The 19,285-nt window shown below is 44.6% G+C and overlaps 1 protein-coding gene across 7 annotated transcripts in view; it reads left to right on the plus strand.

Annotated features, from left to right (window-relative positions):
- The window catches only part of dlgap1a (discs, large (Drosophila) homolog-associated protein 1a), a 539,147-nt gene extending 524,089 nt beyond the window's left edge, over positions 1 to 15,058 (plus strand). For all 7 annotated transcript variants that reach the window (XM_078397270.1, XM_078397269.1, XM_078397275.1 and 4 more), the window contains 3 exons: positions 1,638 to 1,729; positions 2,307 to 2,459; positions 12,419 to 15,058. In XM_078397270.1, the coding sequence (XP_078253396.1) occupies positions 1,638 to 1,729; positions 2,307 to 2,459; positions 12,419 to 12,634 (461 nt within the window). In that variant the 3' untranslated portion in view covers positions 12,635 to 15,058. The remainder of the gene's footprint in view (positions 1 to 1,637; positions 1,730 to 2,306; positions 2,460 to 12,418) is intronic.
- Positions 15,059 to 19,285: the final 4,227 nt, after the last annotated feature.

Genomic DNA, 19,285 nt, shown 5'->3' on the forward strand with positions numbered 1-19,285 from the left:
CACTGCTGGAAAAATATGATCCACTAAATCCTAATAGCACCCAGAGTTATTGAATTAGGGTGCTCTCAGTGATTCCCCTGGCTTCTCCATATGCCACTTTTAAATTGCTTTTCCATGTTGTCTTAACTGTTCAGACATTAGACTTTAGAGATACAGTGCAGAAACAGGCCCTTTGGCCCACTGAGTCCGTGCCGACATAGCAGTATCTTACACACTGGGGACAATTTACAATGTTACCAAAGCCAATTAACCTACAAACCTGCACGTCTATGGAGTGTGGGAGGAAACCAGAGCCCCCAGAGAAAACCCACGCAGTCGCAGAAAGAACGTCCAAACTCCTTGCAGACAGCACCCGTAGTCAGGATCGAACCCGGGTCTCTCGCTCTGTCGGCAGCAACTCTGCCACTGCGCCACCGCGCAGCCCCTGTGACCATTTGTGCTGCACAGTTTGGAAACATGAAACACGTCGGGAAGTATGTCCATCGATCAAGATGAAATCGGAGAAACCAACTCACTGAGCTTTAATACTGACTTTCCTCTGTCACTGGTAACTTCCACCAGATGTCATGAAGTTTCATGTGAATTTCAAATGTATAGATTCAGAGGTTGTAGGAGTAGAATTAGGCCATTCGGCCCAACAAGTCTACTCCACCATTCAATCATGGCTGATCTATCTTTCCCTCTCAACCCCATTCTCCTGCCTTCTCCCTGTACTAATCAAGAACCTATCAATCTCCATCACTTCAGCATGACACTGATCTTCCTTGCCTGTTACATGACATTAGAGGTACGACAAAGAGAGATTGACTCTTTGTCTTAGTCTTGATGTTGATCTCTTTTTTGGAGTTCCATTGCAGCGATCTTTGTACCTCTTTGCTTCCTGAAGTCGATAACAATCTCCTTTGTCTTGCGGACATTAAGGGAAAAGTTGTATTGTTCTTTCTCATCAGTGTTATGTGCTTTTGAAGTCTTTGACCAATTCGGTGGATGTATGGTGTGTATATTGAGTGATTTTTAAGTATTTTCTGACTTACGGACAAAAACAACATGAATGTTAAGAGTTGAAACAGCGGTGCCGTGCAGCAGAACTGCTGACTCACAGCCCTGGAGACCCGGGTTCAAACCTGACCTCGGCCGCTGACTGTTTGGAGTTTGCATGTTCTCCTTGTCACCGCATGGATTTGCCTCCCACATCCCAAAGACATGCTGGTCGGTGGGTTAATTGGCCTCTGTAAATTCCCCACACTGTGCGGGTGAGGGGTGGAAGCTGAGGAGAAAATAAAATGTATGATTATTGTAGATGGGTGGTTGATAGTCAGCATGGACTCAATGGGCAGAAGGGCCTGTTTCTGTGTCCTATGACTCTTAACTCTAATGTCTATAAAAACAGAAACTGTTCATTACCAGGGAACGGCCTGTATTCTAAAAATTAAATATAACCATTTTTTGGTTGTTACTTCAATGCTTTTTAGTAATCCAAAACGTTTAATCATTTCATTAAATGAAAGTTTGTATATGTTGCAAAAGAGGAACCTCAGGCTTCAATGGCTTACATACAAAGTGAAATTCTCATGATGCAATAGAATTTGTTTGAAGTTCACAGATCATCACTTACTCTCCCTATTCCTTTACTACAGTTTTGGGCAAAATCCGAAGTGCTGTCGGAAGCGCTCAGCTCTTGATGTCCCAGAAGTTCCAACAGTTCAGTGGGCTGTGTGAGGAAAACATGGTATGTGAATGCTTCTTTAGTTTGCAGTCCTTCACATCTTTTGGCCAAGTCACTGCCACCACGAGAACACCAAGTCACTTACAATGGACAATAACACCCCCACGTAATTGAGCATTCTGCTTTTGAAGTGTATTCCCTGTATTAGTTCAGTTTCGATATATAGCGCGGAAACAGGCCCTTCAGCCCTCCAAGTCCACGTCGACCAGCTATCCCCATACACTAGTATTATCCTACAGACTAGGGACAATTTTACCAAAGCCAACTAACCTACAAACCTGTACGTCTTTGGATTGTGGGAGGAAACCGGAGCACCCGGAGAAAATCCACGCAGGTCATGGGGAGAACGTACAGACTCCGTACAGACAGTACCCGTAGTTAGGATCGAACCCGGGTCTCTGGTGCTGTAAGGCAGCAACTCTACTGCGGAGCCAACATGTTACCCCATATATTTGAACAAAGGTCAGAAAACCTGAGAAACCAAAGATCTTCTCATTGTAAAAGTGCTTACGACACTGTGCATGTGTTCTGAAAAGAAAACAAATACAAAGCTAACAAATTATTTTCCTGTTGCTCACAGAATCCAAATGCATGTCCTCGACTGACCTCCCAAGACTTGGCAGGATTTTGGGACATGCTACAGTTGTCTATTGAGAACGTCAGCATGAAATTTGATGAGCTACATCAACTAAAGGCAAACTGTTGGAAGCAGCTGGAACTTCCTGAAAAGAAGGTATTCCAGATAGATATTCGAGAGAGATGGGAAAAAGACAGCAGTTGTCTCATTTGCAATGCTGTTCAAGCTGAATATATCTTTGCTTGGTGGTTTCATTGTGTGGCATTTGTGACAGGAATCATAGTGGGAATCCTGTTCCCAATAATTCCATGATTCAAGGGTCATCTATAAATTACATTTCTTCATGAAATATTTTGGGCCTATCCCAATGCTGTCCAGGTGAAATCATTTAATTAAACTGGACCAGGCCATTTCAATGGATACCCAAGAGAAAGAAAAATAACGGTAAACAGTTAAATTGCTATCAATGTGGTAAGGTCAAGAATTTATCAATATTCATTAGCCACATGAGTTCAGTTCAGTTTACTTTATTGTCACGTGTACTGATGTACAGTGACAAGCTTTTGTTGCGTGCTAACCAGACAGCGGAAAGACAATACATGATCACAATCGAGCCATTCACAGTGTACAGATACATGATAAGGAAACAACGTTGAGTGCAAGGTAAAGCCAGTAAAGTCCGATCAAAGATAGTCTGAGGGTCCCCAATCAGGTAGATAGTAGTTCAGGATTGTTGCCTCGTTGCGGTAGGATGGTTCAGTTGCCTGATCCGTGTCTTATCCCAAAGCTACGCAGGGAGAAATCATTTAATTAAACTGGACCAGGCTATTTGAATGGAAACCGAAGAGAAAGAAAATTAATGGTAGACTAAGTTAATTTACTATCAATGTGGTACGGTCATCCTACCACAACCATAGAGCTCGGCTGAACTACCATCTACCTCTTTGATGTCCCTTGGACTATCCTTGACCGAACTTTGCTGCCTTTACCTTGCACTAAATGTCATTCCCTTATCATGTCTCTGTACACTGAAAATGGATTGATTGTAATCATGTATTGCCTTTCTGCTGGCTGCTTAGCATGCAACAAAAAGCTTTACACTGAACTGAACTGGTCGACAATTTATCATTATACATTAGCCACATTAGTTAAAGGGGGATAGGTGATGAGAAAGAGCAAGTATTTAAATAAAACGTTGTCATTTATTGCTCCTGGAATACGTACCACTCACAATTACCACAAATCTCTTTAGTTTGATCGAGTGCTTGTTGCACCTCTCTTCCGTGGACAAGTCCCTTGCAAGGGGTGACATAGAATCAGATGTAGAATCAGTATGGACAGAACTGAGGAATTGTAAGGGTAAAAAGACCCTAGTGGGAGTTATCTACAGGCCCCCAAACAGTAGCCTGGATATAGGGCGCAAGTTGAATCAAGAGCTAAAAGTGGCGTGTCGCAAAGGTAATGCTACATTGATTATGGGAGATTTCAACATGCAGGTAGACTAGGAAAATCAGCTTGGTAATGGACCCCAAGATAGGGAGTTTGTGGAGTGCCTCCGAGATGGATTCATAGAGTAGCTTGTGCTGGAGCCTACCAGGGAGAAGGCAATTCTGGATTTAGTGTTGTGTAATGAACTGGATTTGATAAGGGAACTCGAGGTAAAAGAGCCATTAGGTAGTGATCATAATATGATGTTTTAATCTACAATTTGAGAGGGAGAAGGGAAAATCAGAAGTGTCAGTATTGCAGTTGAGCAAGGGGGGACTATGGAGGCATGAGAGAGGAGCTGGCCAGAGTTGACTGGAAAGAGACCCTAGCAGGGAAGACATTGGAACAACAATGGGAATAATACAGAAGGTGCAGGATCAGTTCATTCCAAAGAGGAAGAAAGATTCTAAGGGGAGTAAGAGGTGACTGTGGCTGACAAGGGAAGTCAAGGACAGTATAAAAATAAAAGAGAAGTATAACATAGCAAAGATGAGCGGGAAGCCAGTGGATTGGGACTCTTTTAAAGAGCAACAGAAGATAACTGAAAAGGCAATACGGGGAGAAAAGATGAGGTACGAAGGTAAGCTAGCCAATAATATAAAGGAGGATAGTAAAAGCTTTTTTAGGTATGTGAAGAGGAAAAAAATAGTTAAGACAAATGTGGATCCCTTGAAGACAGAAGCAGGTGAATTTATTATGGGGAACAAGGAAATGGCAGACGAGTTAAACATTACTTTGGATCTGTCTTCACTAAGGAAGACACAAACAATATCCCAGATGTACTAGTGGACAGAGGTCCTAGGGTGATGGAGGAACTGAAGGAAATTCACATTAGGCAGGAAATGGTGTTGGCTAGACTGATGGGACTGAAGGCTGATAAATCCCCAGGGCCTGATGGTCTGCATCCCAGGGTACTTAAGGAAGTGGCTCTAGAAATCGTGGTTGCATTGGTGATCATTTTCCAATGTTCTATAGATTCAGGATCAATTCCTGTGGATTGGAGGGTAGCTAATGTTATCCCACTTTTTAAGAAAGGAGCAAGAGAGAAAACGGGAAATTATGGACCAGTTAGCCTGACATCAGTGGTGGGGAAGATGCTGGAGTCAATTATAATATATGAAATTGCGGAGCATTTGGATAGCAGTAACAGGATCATTCTGAGTCAGCATGGATTTACGAAGGGGAAATCATGCTTGACTAATCTTCTGGAATTTATTGAGCATGTAACTAGGAAAATGGACAAGGGAGAGCCAGTTGATGTCGTGTACCTTGACTTTCAGAAAGCCTTTGATAAAATCCCACATAGGAGATCAGTGGGCAAAATTAGAGCACATGGTATTGGGGGTAGGGTACTAACATGGATAGAAAATTGGTTGGCAGACAGGAAACAAAGAGTAGGGATTAACGTGTTCCTTTCAGAATGGCAGGCAGTGACTCGTGGGGTACCACAAAGCTCGGTGCTGGGACCGCTGCTATTTACAATATACATTAATGACTTTCGAAGAGATCCCCCTGCCCTCCCCCCACTCACCATCAACAACACCATAGTCACATCTGTGGAGTCATTTAAGTTCCTTGGAACCATCATCACCAGGAACCTTAAATGGGGGGCCACCATCGACTCCACAGTCAAAAAGGCCCAACAGAGGATGTATTTCCTGCGGCAACTGAAGAAACACAATCTGCCACAGGCATTGATGGTCCAATTCTATACTGCTATCATTGAGTCCGTCCTCGCCTTCTCCATCCTGGTCTGGTTTGGCTCAGCCACCAAGCACGATATCTGGAGGCTGCAATGGATCATTCGCACAGCTGAGAAGGTTGTTGGCTGCAACCTTCCCCCCATTGACGAACTGTACACTGCAAGGGCCAGGAAGCGAGCGGGAAGATCATCTCTGACCCCTCTCACCCTGGCCACAACCGAAGCACTTCCTTCTGGAAGGCGACTCCGGACTGTCAAAGCAGCCACAGCCAGACATAAAAACAGCTTTTTTCCACGAGTGATAGTTCTACTTAATATCCAAAGTCTGTAGTCTCTTTTTTGCTCTGGTTTATTTCCACCCACATGTTTAGACCGTAATGTTGTATCCTTATTGTTTTGATGTGTTTATGCTTTATTCTTAATTGTTAACTGTATGTCTGTGTTGTCATTTGTGAGCGGAGCACCAAGGCACATTCCTTGTATATGCACATACTTGGCCAATAAAATTATTCATTCATTCATTCATGATTTAGATGAAGGGATTAAAAGTAACATTAGCAAATTTGCAGATGACACAAAGCTGGGTGGCAGTGTGAACTGTGAGGAGGATGCTATGAGGATGCAGGGTGACTTGGACAGGTTGTGTGAGTGGGCAGATGCATGGCAGATGCAGTTTAATGTGGATAAATGTGAGGTTATCCACTTTGGTGGTAAGAACAGGAAGGCAGATTGTTATCTGAATGGTGTCGTTAGTAAAAGGGGAAGTACAAAGATATCTGGGTGTCCTTGTTCATCAGTCCCTGAAAGTAAGGATTAGAGAGTAAGTTTACAGCAAGCAGTGAAGAAAACCAATGCTATGTTGGCCTTCATGACAAAAGGAGTTGAGTATAGAAGCAAAGAGGTCCTTCTGCAATTGTACAGGGCCCTAGTGAGACCACACCTGGAGTACTGTGTGCAGTTTTGGGCTCCAAATTTGAGGAAGGACATTCTTGCTATTGAGGGAGTGCAGCATAGGTTCACTGGGTTAATTCCCGGAATGGTGGGACTGTCGTATGTTGAAAGACTGGAGCGACTGGGCTTGTATACACTGGAATTTAGGAGGATGAGAGGGGATCTTATTGAAACATATATGATTATTAAGGGATTGGACACGCTAGAGGCAGGAAACATGTTCCCAATGTTGGGGGAGTCCAGAACCAGGGGCCACAGTTTAAGAATAAGGGGTAGGCCATTTAGAATGGAGATGAGGAAAAACCTTTTCATTCAGAGAGTTGTAAATATGTTGAATTCTCTGCCTCAGAAGGCAGTGGAGGCCAATTCTTTGGATGCTTTCAAGAGAGAGTTAGGTAAACCTCAATGATAGCGGAGTCAGGGGGTATGGGGAGAGGGCAGGAACAGGGTGCTGATTGTGGATGATCAGCCATGATCACATTGAATTGTGGATGATCAGCCATGATCACATTGAATGGCGGTGCTGGCTCAAAGGGCCCAATGGCCTCCTCCTGCACCTATTGTCTATTGAAAGACGATTCGACTTTATTGCCTTCCCTCAAAGTGAGGAATGTGGGGAATCCGCTTTGGCAGATGTTTATGTTAACTTTTATGTAGTAGTGAGTCTTGTTGCTTTTTTTCTGTGTGACTGTATGGTAATTCACATATCACTGTAACTTAATTGATACACGTGACAATAAAAAACCTTTGAATGAATATGTCCCTTAAAAAACAGAAAAAACACTCCTTATGTTTTAGCAAAATCTGTGAAACTTGGCAAGTGTTTGAGCAGAGATCATTAATTTCTGCAGATTATAGTAGTGATTGCAGGTTTAATGCCTGTAAAATATCAGTACCGTAAGATGAATTGCCAACATGGAAATGCCTGGTCTAATTCTGTGTTGGATGTGGTTACCAAGAAATATTTAGTTGTCTGAATGTTTTTATTATATATTATATATACACACACATATATATGAACCTTTTATTGTTCACTAGACCAAGTGGACCCGTTGGGCCCAAACCTCTCCTGCATTGGTGCAGCACCCTCTCCTACCCCCCTCCTCCCCTCCCCACTTCCCCAACCCCCCCTCTCAACCCCCCTTATCCCTCCCCTCCCCATAAAATGCTCTTGACTCTTGAAATGATTACTAAGTTGAGTTTAGAGATACAGCGCAGAAACAGGCCCTTCAGCTCACAGAGTCCGTGCCGCTCAGCGAACCCCGAACACTAGCATTCTCCTTCACACTAGGGACAATTTACAATTTTACCAAAGCCACTTAACCTGCAAACCTGTCGGTCTTTGGAGTGTGGGAGGAAACCGGAGCACTCGGAGAAAACCCACGCAGTCACGGGGAGAACGTGCAGACTCCGTGCAGACAAGCACCCGTAGTTAGGATTGAACCCGTGTAGATCTAGCGCTGCGCCACCGTACCGCCTATAGCCGATCTCCTGGTTAAATCAAATTCTGCAAGGCACTGGGCCTTTGTTGTTCAACACGAATCGAGTGAAATATATCAATGTAGATGTTGGATTACTCTGGCAGTTTTTGATGTTCTATGTTTCATAAATGTACAAAATGTCAGGAAATGTAACTATTTAACTGTAGTAATTGTTGTAATTTGAGTGATAGTGCAACATGCAGGCCAAAAGGTTCCCAGCTTCACTCTTCATTTGTGCTGAGTTTGCTATGGAATTAGTGAAATGCCACAATTGAAGATGCCAGCCGAACATAACAGTAACAGGAGTGGGCCACTCAGCCCCTCAAGCCTGTCCTGCCCTTCTGAATGATCGAGCTGAACATCTACAGGCCTCATCTCTTATTCTGTATCAGTTTCAAGAGAGAGTTAGATAGAGCTCTTAATGATAGCGGAGTCAGGGGGTATGGGGAGAAGGCAGGAACGGGGTACTGATTATGGATGATCAGCCATGATCACATTGAATGGAGGTGCTAGCTCGAAGGGCCGAATGACCTACTCCTGCACCTATTGTCTATTCTCCATTGCATTCAATTCCCTGAACTTGCAAAATATACCTACTTCCTCTTTAAATACACCCGCTATCCAGTCTCCACAACCTTTTGATTCCTTTTACTTCCAGAGATTCACCAGCGTATGCAAGAAGAAGTTTGTACTTGCCTCACTTTTAAAAGATTGCCCTCTAATCATGTAACACTGTCCCCTGATTCTCCCACTCGTGGACTGTGTGGTTTGCATGTTCTCCCTGTGGTCACTGGGGCATATTCCGGGTGCTCCGGCTTCCTCCCACCTCCCAAAGACATGCGGGTTTGAGGGCTAATTGGCCTTTGTAAAAAGTCCCTAGTGTGTAGGGAGTGGATGAGAAGTTGGATAATGTAGAACTCGTGTGGATGGACGATCAATGGTCGGCATGGACCCGGTGAGCCAACGTGCCTGTTTCCATGCTGTATCTCTTAACTAAAACTAAATTAATATCTTGACATCGATCCTGCCAAGAATCTCAAATGTTTCAATACGATCAACCTCATTCTAAACACAAAAGAATATGGATCTAATGTCTTTAGGTAGAACAAGCCTCTCATACCAGGAAATATCCGAATGAAACAATTTTACTGCATCCACTGCCAGTGTATCTTTTAGATTATTTTTTTTAGATTTAGAGATACAGCGCGGAAACAGGCCCTTCGGCCCACCGGGTCCGCGCCGCCCAGCGATCCCCGCACATTAACACTATCCTACACACACTAGGGACAATTATTTTTTACATCTGCCCAGCCAATTAACCTACATACCTGTAAGTCTTTGGAGTGTGGGAGGAAACCGAAGATCTCGGAGAAAACCCACGCAGGTCACGGGGAGAATGTACAAACTCCATACAGACGGCTCCCATAGTCAGGATCGAACCTGAGTCTCCGGCGCTGCATTCGCTGTAAGGCAGCAACTCTACCGCTGCGCCACCGTGCCGCCAGGCGCACAAGGAACTGCAGATACTGGTGTACAAGAGAAAACATAAAGTGCTGAAGTAACCCAGTGAGCCAGGCAGCATCTCTAGATGACATTTTGTCCAAAGATGCTGCCTGACCCGCTGTGTTACTCCACCACTTTCTTTTTTTTAATCCATTCTTAAATACGAGGCCCAAAATTTTGAACATTATTCCTCTGCCCCTGATGAAACAAGGACAGAATTCCCCTGGACATCACCTTTCACCCACCAGCCTCCACATCCTCCAACATTCGCGTCACCTCCAACATGATCGCACCACTTGTCATATCTTTCCATCTCCATGCTTTTGCGCCTTCTGTAGAGACAGCTTCCTTTGTTCACTCATCCCTTCCCACCCAAACCACCTCCTCCCCAGCTACTTTCCCCTGCAACCGCAGGAGATGTAACACTTGTTCTAACACCTCCAACCAGGGACCCCGACAGTCCTTCCCGTTGAGACAGAAGTTCACATGTACCTCCTCTAGCCTTATCCGGTGTTCCCAATTTTGGCTTCTGTACATTGGCAAGACAAAGCGTGGACTCGGTGACTGTTTCACTGAACACTTGCGCTCGGTCTGCCAAGGCCTACTGGATCTCCCAGTACCTAACCACATTAAATACCCTTCCCATTCCCACACTGGCCTTTCTATCCTGGGCCTCCTCCATTGCTAAAGTGAGGCCACATGCAAATTGGACGAACAGCTCTTCATATTTTGCTTGGATAGCTTTTATCCCTCTTCCCCCAATTCCTCCACAAAAAGTCTGTTAACAGTTAACAGTTCACAATGATGAGCTCACACCGTCCCTAGCCAACAATCAGCCTATCAGGGAGCCTCCTTGCCTGAGGCCATCTATTGCTAGTCCCTCGATTTGTCCTAGTTTTTCTTTTCTAACATCCAGATCTTCTCTTCCACCCCACCCACCCCTTTGCCTCACAATCAGTCAGAAGAAGGGTCCTGACCCAAAAGGTCACCTGTCCAATGCTCTCCAGAGATACTGCCTGACCTGCTGAGGTACTCCAGCATTTTGTGTCTATCTATGGTATAAACCAGCATCCGCAGTTCCTTTCTGTGAAGATATTCCAGGTGTGGCCTCACGGGTGCCCTGTACAGTTTTAACGACATTTCCCTATTTCTAAACTCGAATCCTCCACAAAAGCATTGCGGGCAACGCAACCTTAGGACTACATCGGAAAATGTTGCCTGTAAAATGTGAGTTCGTTATCAGGAGAACTCCGCTCCTCTTCTAGTAATGCCACAGGCTCTGTCAGACAAATGTGCCTTTGATTTAATTTGTCATCAGCAACAGTGCATCACTTCTCCCACTCCTAAAAAATTACTGCCTCAGAGTCAAGACAGCTGCCACCAGGCAAAGGATAATGCCTTAAATCCTGAGAAAAGCAAGACAAACCGTCCGTTAGGATGACACTCGAGTTATTTGTTTATCTTGAGTCATAGAGTCCTACAGCGTGGAAACAGGCCCTTCGGCCCAACTTGCCCAAACCGACCAACATGTCCCAGCTACACTAGTCCAACCTGCCTGCATTTGGCCCATATCCCTCTAAATCTGTACTATCCATGCACCTGTCTAAATGTTTCTTAAACATTGCAATAGTATCTGCCTCAACTATCTCCTCCGGCAACTTGTTCCATACATCCGCCACCCTTTGTGTGAAAATGTTACCCTTCAGGTTCCTATTAAATCTCCCCCCCCCTCACCATAAACCTATGTACTCTGGTTCTTAATTCCCCCACTCTGGACAAGACTCTGTGCATCTAACCGATCTATTCCTTTCATGATTTTGTACACCTCAATAAGATCACCTCTGTACGATCAATAAAATATATATTTTTTAATTTCAACTATTGCTTCCCAAGAACCCAGAGTTGAGTGGCAGCCAGCAGAATCACAAGAACATTCCATCTTAACTCTCCCTCCCAGTCTCGAGATATCACATTGACACTGTGTAGCTGGCATGTAATACACCAGAGAACAAGATAATCACCGTGTGAATTGGAGATGTGGTTATGTACATCATTGTTCTATATTGCTAGAGTAATTTTGATAATCATTTGGTGCATTTCCTTAAGAAATCACTGCAACGATGTTGCCAGTTGGTATGGTATTGTACTTTATGGTATGGTATTGTACTTTATGGTATGGTATTGTACTTGATGGTATGGTATTGTATTTTATGGTATGGTATTGTACTTTATGGTATGGTATTGTACTTTATGGTATGGTATTGTACTTTATGGTATGGTATTGTACTTTATGGTATGGTATTGTATTTTATGGTATTGTTCTTTATGGTATGGTATTGTATTTTATGGTATGGTATTGTACTTTATGGTATGGTATTGTACTTTATGGTATGGTATTGTACTTTATGGTATGGTATTGTACTTTATGGTATGGTATTGTAAGCACTTAGATACATCTTAGATAAGCATCTCAGATACAGTACAAATGTTTAGCAGTAGTAAACTGAGACTGTGTACAGAGTCACCAGTTTGGCACCACTTTCTAGTCCCGGTTGTTGTAGGTGCAAGGTTCTTGGCCTGACCATGAAGGTCTGTTGTCCTGGTGACATTGCTGGGTCAGCCTGGCCAAGTGTAGCCGTGGTGTCCTCCGCCGCTGCTCCACCGCTGTAGCCGCGTACGATCCACTTGCTCGGCCTCTTGGATCGGCGCCTGGTCCAGCCGAGCCCCAGGCTGCTGCAGGGCCTCCAGCGGCCCACTCCACCCTCGAGGCCGCACTCCCTCCCGCAGCCGGTCTGCTTACCGGCCCTCCGTGCAACTCCTTCCACTCTGGGCGGGCGGGCGAGCCGGGCCTCCAGGTGGGTTGCCAGTCCGCGGCTCGGGTCCTCAATGCTGTATGTATCTGCTAATTGTGTGTAACGGTATAGCTGTGTTTTGTCACACCTACCCGAAAGAGCAAGGCTTGTAAATTACTGGCATGTTTATTTCTGCAGGAGAAAAGAATACCCCCTCCCGTGCCAAAGAAACCTCCAAAGGGTCAGGTACCCCTGAAACGTGAAAAGTCACACGAAGCCACAGAGAAGCAAAGGCAGGAGGCACGGAAGCGTCTAATGGCTGCCAAACGAGCTGCGTCTGTCAGACAGAACTCGGCCACCGAGAGCGCGGACAGTATCGAGATCTATATCCCAGAGGCCCAGACCAGACTATAAACTACACTGGAGAGCAATGGTGATAACTTTCCAAACACAGACCTGGTTGGTTGTGACCTTCATGTTACAAGTTCACAAAAGATACAACCTTAGTGCTTGTCTCCCTTTAACCCTCTGAAGGAACTTTCAGAATCAGGACAATAATGAGCAGGTGTGGCATTCTTAATAAACCCAAGTAAAAAAAAATTGTGAACTGTTTTAGCATATTCTACCATTAATGTTTAGTTCCGTAAAATATTTGCTAACTGCCATGTCACTTGCATGGCTTCACTCTAATTGTTGTTGCAAGTGCTTTTTTAAAACTCCTTTCTGGTGTTCTTGCTCCATTAAATCATCCACATATGTAGTTACGTTATCAATACTGACAGTAGTTTTAAGTAAATGAAGTGGAAACAAAACAAAATAAAGTCATATGTGTGCAGCAATAGAAACAACAGGTCTTCAATACTGATGAAAAGTCATTGATGTCTTCCTGATTGTAAATGTTAAGATGTTAGGATCAGGGTGGTTGATTTCAGAGTAGATGGAATGCAATCTCAACAACTCATTTTTGTAACAGGACTTTAACAGCAGTGGACAGATACCTGCCTGTTCAGTGTATCAAAGGCAAAAACCACTGACATTCTTTTGCTATTGAAGTGCATAACCTTCAGAAGCATCCATGTTCAAGGGTTTGAAAAGATGCATCAAACATAAATTAAAACCACTGGGGGACAAATTTAAAGGAATCCCATGGATCATCCTTGCGTTTGTACCAGTTTTGAAAGTGGACCTTTTTAAACATGAAAGACCTGCCTGCTATAGTTCCAGGCAACACTAGAGGTAGATAGAATAAATGAAAGGCATGTGCAAAATGGGCTTCCGAATCTTTGTGTTCCCTGCTTCCATGCAAATTCACTTGTGACACTGGACTGCTTCTTACTGCCACTTTTTAATCGATAATAATTTGGGAAGAGCATATGGAAAACGATGTCTTTGTAACTGAACCATTAGGGTGATGTAGTGAATATACAAACTTTTGAAAGATATAGCCAGTCATAGACTCTGTTGCTTATTTAAGGAGGAGTATCTGCCTCTGAAATTCAGCAGGTAAGGGCTAGTGATTTTTTGTTGAAATGATAAACGCTACCTTGAGGCCAAGTTGGTCAGAGCAAATGAGACTTTTTTAGCTGCGTCCTTTATTGATTTCCCTTTGATCCACAATACCTAATGTTCTTTGTACACAATGTTATTGTTTGCATATGTTTTTGATGAAGATGTGTCTAATGACGTCCCGTTGAGAGTAAAATTATCAGTTCCAGGTGATGTAATTTATCAGTCAGTTGAGCTCTCTCATTTTCTATCATATGTTGTATTTCAAATGAGTTGGAGACCTGGGCTGTTGATGCATTTGTCCAAATACATTAATCTGTGCCTACACTATGTCTGATGAAAATGAATTGCTTTTAACAAAGCATATGTACGTTTTTGTCAAGGCAGTAAAATGTTTCTCAGTCCTCCTTGTGCTCTCTACCACCAACTCCACTTCCACACAATCTTTACTCAGTATAACGGGTGTAAGAGTCTTTGCTAAATGCACACAGTACTATGTCACTACGTAAGCACCTGGAAATATTAATTTGAAATTTCAAAGGCTATGTTCTTCAGTGGTGAACCTTTGCTGTGAATTTAGCAGATAGCAAACCCGAGCATTTTGTTGGGAAATGGTACTTGCTATATCTTTGAACAAGTGAACAGCATCCATCTGTTCTCAATACTTGTGGCTGAGATGATAAGCTTTACACTCTCTCACACCTTTGTATTCACCTGAGCTGATCGGGGCTAAATGTGGACATCACCCTGCATTCCTTTTTATACAACTATGTACCTATGTACCTGTAGAGTTATTCTACTGGAATACACAGACCGCTTGTGAAAGTCAGTAACTGTGAATAATGTTACTTCCAAACAGTGTGAAAAGAAAAAAAAGTTAATTATTTGTGCAATCTAGATCAAATCCTGGTGCCAACTGGCTGTTTAGCAAAAATCAATAAAAATTTGTTCCAATAAAACTATTCCTATGAAGAAGTAACCTGTTACTGATGAGATTTTAATATCAATGTTGTAATATGATGCTAGATTATACTATATTGTTTATTTGAAAGTTGTTAACTTTTTGTTACCTCATTTGTATTTATTGTTTAAATGTAAATGGAATCTGTTAACATATCAATGACAAAAGGGGATTTCTCTGTAAGATGCGTTTCCCATTAATGAACGGGATTTTAAACAGAAGGCAAATTTCTGCAAAAGCCTGATATGGATTCCCACTCAAATTTCAAAATAGTTGGTGAATTAGGAAAGTTTACCTATTCAAATAAAGTTTCTGTAAATAAACTGAATGTTTGCCATTGTATAAAAAATATGTAATTAAAATCACAGTTCTGTGCAATGTGTCATCTGCAATTGTTTATCTTTCTAATCTTATGGCATGCACAGAAACTGCATACTCCTGCTGGGATTTATTGCAAGAAAGATCTTTAAAAGTCTCTACCTACCTCGACTCCATCCTATCCCCCCTGGTCAAATCCCTCCCCACCTACGTCCAAGACACCTCACACGCTCTCCATCTCCTGGATAACTTCCGGTTCCCAGGCCCCCACTCCCTCATTTTCACCATGGATGTCCAGTCACTCTACACTTCCATCCCCCACAAGGATGGTCTCGAAGCCCTCCGTTTCTTCCTCGACCGTAGAACCAGCCAATCCCCATCGACCAACACTCTCCTCCGCCTAGCAGAGCTGGTTCTTACCCTCAACAACTTCTCCTTTGACTCCTCCCACTTCCTCCAAACCAGAGGCGTAGCTATGGGCACTCGCATGGGCCCTAGCTACGCCTGCCTCTTTGTCGGGAACGTCGAACAATCCCTGTTCCAGACGTACACTGGCCCCATCCCCGAACTCTACCTCCGCTACATCGACGACTGCATTGGTGCTACCTCTTGCACCCATGCAGAACTCACTGACTTTATACACTTCACCTCCAATTTCCATCCTGCCCTTAAATATACCTGGACTATCTCTGACATCTCCCTCCCGTTTCTGGACCTCACCATCTCCATCACAGGAGAAAAATTAGTGACGGACATTTATTACAAGCCCACCGACTCGCACAGCTATCTGGACTACACTTCTTCCCACCCGGTCCCCTGCAAAAAGTCTATCCCCTACTCCCAATTCCTCCGTCTACGCCGCATCTGTGCCCGGGATGAGGTGTTTCAGACTAGGGCTTCCGAGATATCCTCGTTTTTCAGAAAACGGGGCTTCCCCTCCTCCATTATAGATGAGGCTCTCACTAGGGTCTCTTCTACATCCCGCAGCTCCGCTCTTGCTCCCCATCCCCCCACTCGCAACAAGGACAGGATCCCCCTCGTTCTCACCTTCCACCCCACCAGCCAGCGGATCCAACATATCATCCACCAACATTTCCGTCACCTACAACAGGACCCCACCACTGGCCATATCTTCCCATCCCCTCCCCTCTCTGCATTCCGCAGAGACCGTTCCCTCCGCAACTCCCTGGTCCACTCGTCCCTTCCTACCCAAACCACCCTAACCCCGGGCACTTTCCCTTGCAACCGCACGAGATGCAACACCTGTCCCTTTACCTCCCCCCTCAACTCCATCAAAGGACCCAAACATTCTTTCCAGGTGAGACAGAGGTTCACCTGCACCTCCTCCAACCTCATCTATTGCATCCGCTGCTCTAGATGTCAACTCATCTATATCGGCGAAACCAAGCGCAGGCTCGGCGATCGCTTCGCTGAACACCTGCGCTCGGTCCGCATTAACGCAACTGATCTCCCGGTGGCCCAGCACTTCAACTCCCCCTCCCATTCCCAGTCTGACCTCTCTGTCATGGGCCTCCTCCAGTGCCATAGTGAGGCCCGCCGGAAATTGGAGGAGCAGCACCTCATATTTCGCCTGGGCAGTTTGCGGCCCGGTGGTATGAACGTTGACTTCTCCAACTTCAGATAGCTCCTCTGTCCCTCCCTTCCCCTCCTCCTTCCCAGATCTCCCTCTATCTTCCTGTCTCCACCTATATCCTTCCTTTGTCCCACCCCCGACATCAGTCTGAAGAAGGGTCTCGACCCGAAACGTCACCCATTCCTTCTCTCCCGAGATGCTGCCTGACCTGCTGAGTTACTCCAGCATTTTGTGAATAAATCGATTTGTACCAGCATCTGCAGTTATTTTCTTATTCTTTTAAAACCTTCAATATGTCATTCATTTAGACCAGTGCATGCTAAGGACAGGTTTAGAAGGATATGGGCCAAACTAGTGTAGATGGGACATGTAGGTCGGTGTGGGCAGGTTGGGCTGAAGGGCCTGTTTCCATGCGGAATGAAATAAAAAAAGACTCCATTTTATCCACCCATTAAGGTACGAAGAGTTTAGTTTAGTTTAGGGATACAGCGTGGAAACAGGCCTGCCGAGCCAGCTCTGACCAGCGATCCCTGCACATTAACACTATTCTACACACACTAGGGACAATTTATAATTTTACCAAGCCATTTAACCTACAAACCTCTACGTCTTTGGAGTGTGGGAGGGAACCGGAGAAAACCCACACGGACTCGGGGAGAACGTACAAACTCCGTACAGACAACACCTGTAGTCGGGATCGAACATGTGTCTCTGATGCTGTAAGTGCTGCAAGGCAGCAGCTCTACCACTGTGCCACCGTGCTACACTTGCTATTTAAACTGCAGTTTTGAAAATTGACACAAAGAAACACAAAATGTTCATCTTTTTGAATCAGAACGCTAGTAAACAGAAACTACATGGAACAGTCGGGATCGAACCCGGGTCTCTGGCACTGTAAAGCAGCAGCTCGACCGCCACGCCACCGTTCTGATATATAATTTGTGCTTTCAAACCCCACTGACGCATGAACTGGTGATTGTTTCCTTATAACGGCTGCAATAGTGGCATGAGATTTTGCTATCGTTCTAAATTGGGCACAATTCCAGCATGATCTATGAAAATAAATGTCATAGTTCTCCTCAGCCAACAAAGGGAGTGTTACAATTGTGCATAATTTCAGCAATGAAGGTCCCTGATTACTTTTCCCTTTCCTCAATCAGAAAGAGTAGTAGCAACTTTCCCCCTCTGATCCCACCAGCACACTGGAACAATCTAAAGTAAGATTTAATTCTACGGATGTTTACAGGTTTAAAATGACTCTCCTCAAAATGCTGATTGAAATTGTTTGTGACTCATTCGTCACACAGCTTGCCTGGTAATTTCAGGCAAGCAGAAAATAACTGGCGTAACAGCACCTCATGTTCCGCCTGGGTAGCTTACAACTTAACGGGACGAACATTGAATTCTCCAATTTTAGGTAACTACTTACACTCCCTTCCACTTCCCCTACCCACTCTCTTCCCTGGGCCCCACCTGGATTTAGAAAACATAGACATAGAAAATAGGTGCAGAAAGGAGGCCATTTGGCCCTTCGAGCCAGCACCGCCATTCATTGTGATCATGGCTGATCATCCACAATCACTAACCCGTGCCTGCCTTCTCCCCATATCCCTTGATTCCACCAGCCCCCAGAACTCCATCTAGCTCTCTTAAATTCATCCAGTGAATTGACCTCCACTGCCTTCTGTGGCAGAGAATTCCACAAATTCACAACTCTGGGTGAAAACGTTTTTTCACCCATTTCTCTCTTTTCCCCTCCCCCCAATGCAATCTTCCACCTATATTCCTTCCTCTGGCTTCACGATTCATTATTTTTTCGTTTATTGTCATGTGTTTCGAGGTACCTTGAAAGGCTTTTTTGTTAATCAAGCTGTCCACAGTGTACATATACAGGATAAAGGGAATAATGTTTTTAGTGCAAGATGTAGTCCAATTAAAGATGGTCCGGGGATCTCTAATGAGGTAGATGGCAGGTCGGGACCGCTCTCTAGTCGGTGATAAGATGGTTCAGTTGCCTGATAACAGCTAGGAAGAAATCGTCTCTGAATCTGGAAGTGTGTGTTTTCACACATGTTATTCTTGCCTGATGGGAGAGGGGAGAAAAGAGAGTGACCAGATGAGACTCGTCCTTGATAATGCTGCTGGCCTTGGCGAGGCAGCGTTAGGTGGAGATGGAGTCAATGGAGGGGAGGTTTGGATTGCTTGATGGTCTGGGGTGCGTCTACAATTCTCTGCAATTTCTTGTGGTCTTGGATGGAGCTGTTCCTAAACCATGCTCTGATACTTCCCAATAAAATGCTTTCTACGGCACATCTGTAGAAATTGTCCTTTGTCCAGGCATCTGCCGATCAAACCTCCACCCCCCCCCCCCCCCCCCTCTCCCTCCCTCATGTACATCAACTTATCACCCACCAGGACTTGTCTTTCACCTCCTCTCTTCCAGCTTTCTCCCCCACCCCACACTCCACAATCAGCCTGAAGAAGGGTCCCAACATGAACCATCAATTTTCTGTCTCCAGAGATGCTGCCTGACCTGCTGAGTTACTCCGGTACTGTGATGTTTGATGGACTGTGTGGGGTGGGAGGACCCGTTGCTCCTCCCGTGCAGCAGGTGGTGCTGCACAGGACAAAGGGAGATGTCTTGTACATAGTTATCTTGGCTGTACACAGTGTGGAGTGTGCAGTC

Source organism: Rhinoraja longicauda, chromosome 4 (assembly GCF_053455715.1).
Source record: "Rhinoraja longicauda isolate Sanriku21f chromosome 4, sRhiLon1.1, whole genome shotgun sequence".
NCBI lineage: Eukaryota > Metazoa > Chordata > Chondrichthyes > Rajiformes > Arhynchobatidae > Rhinoraja > Rhinoraja longicauda.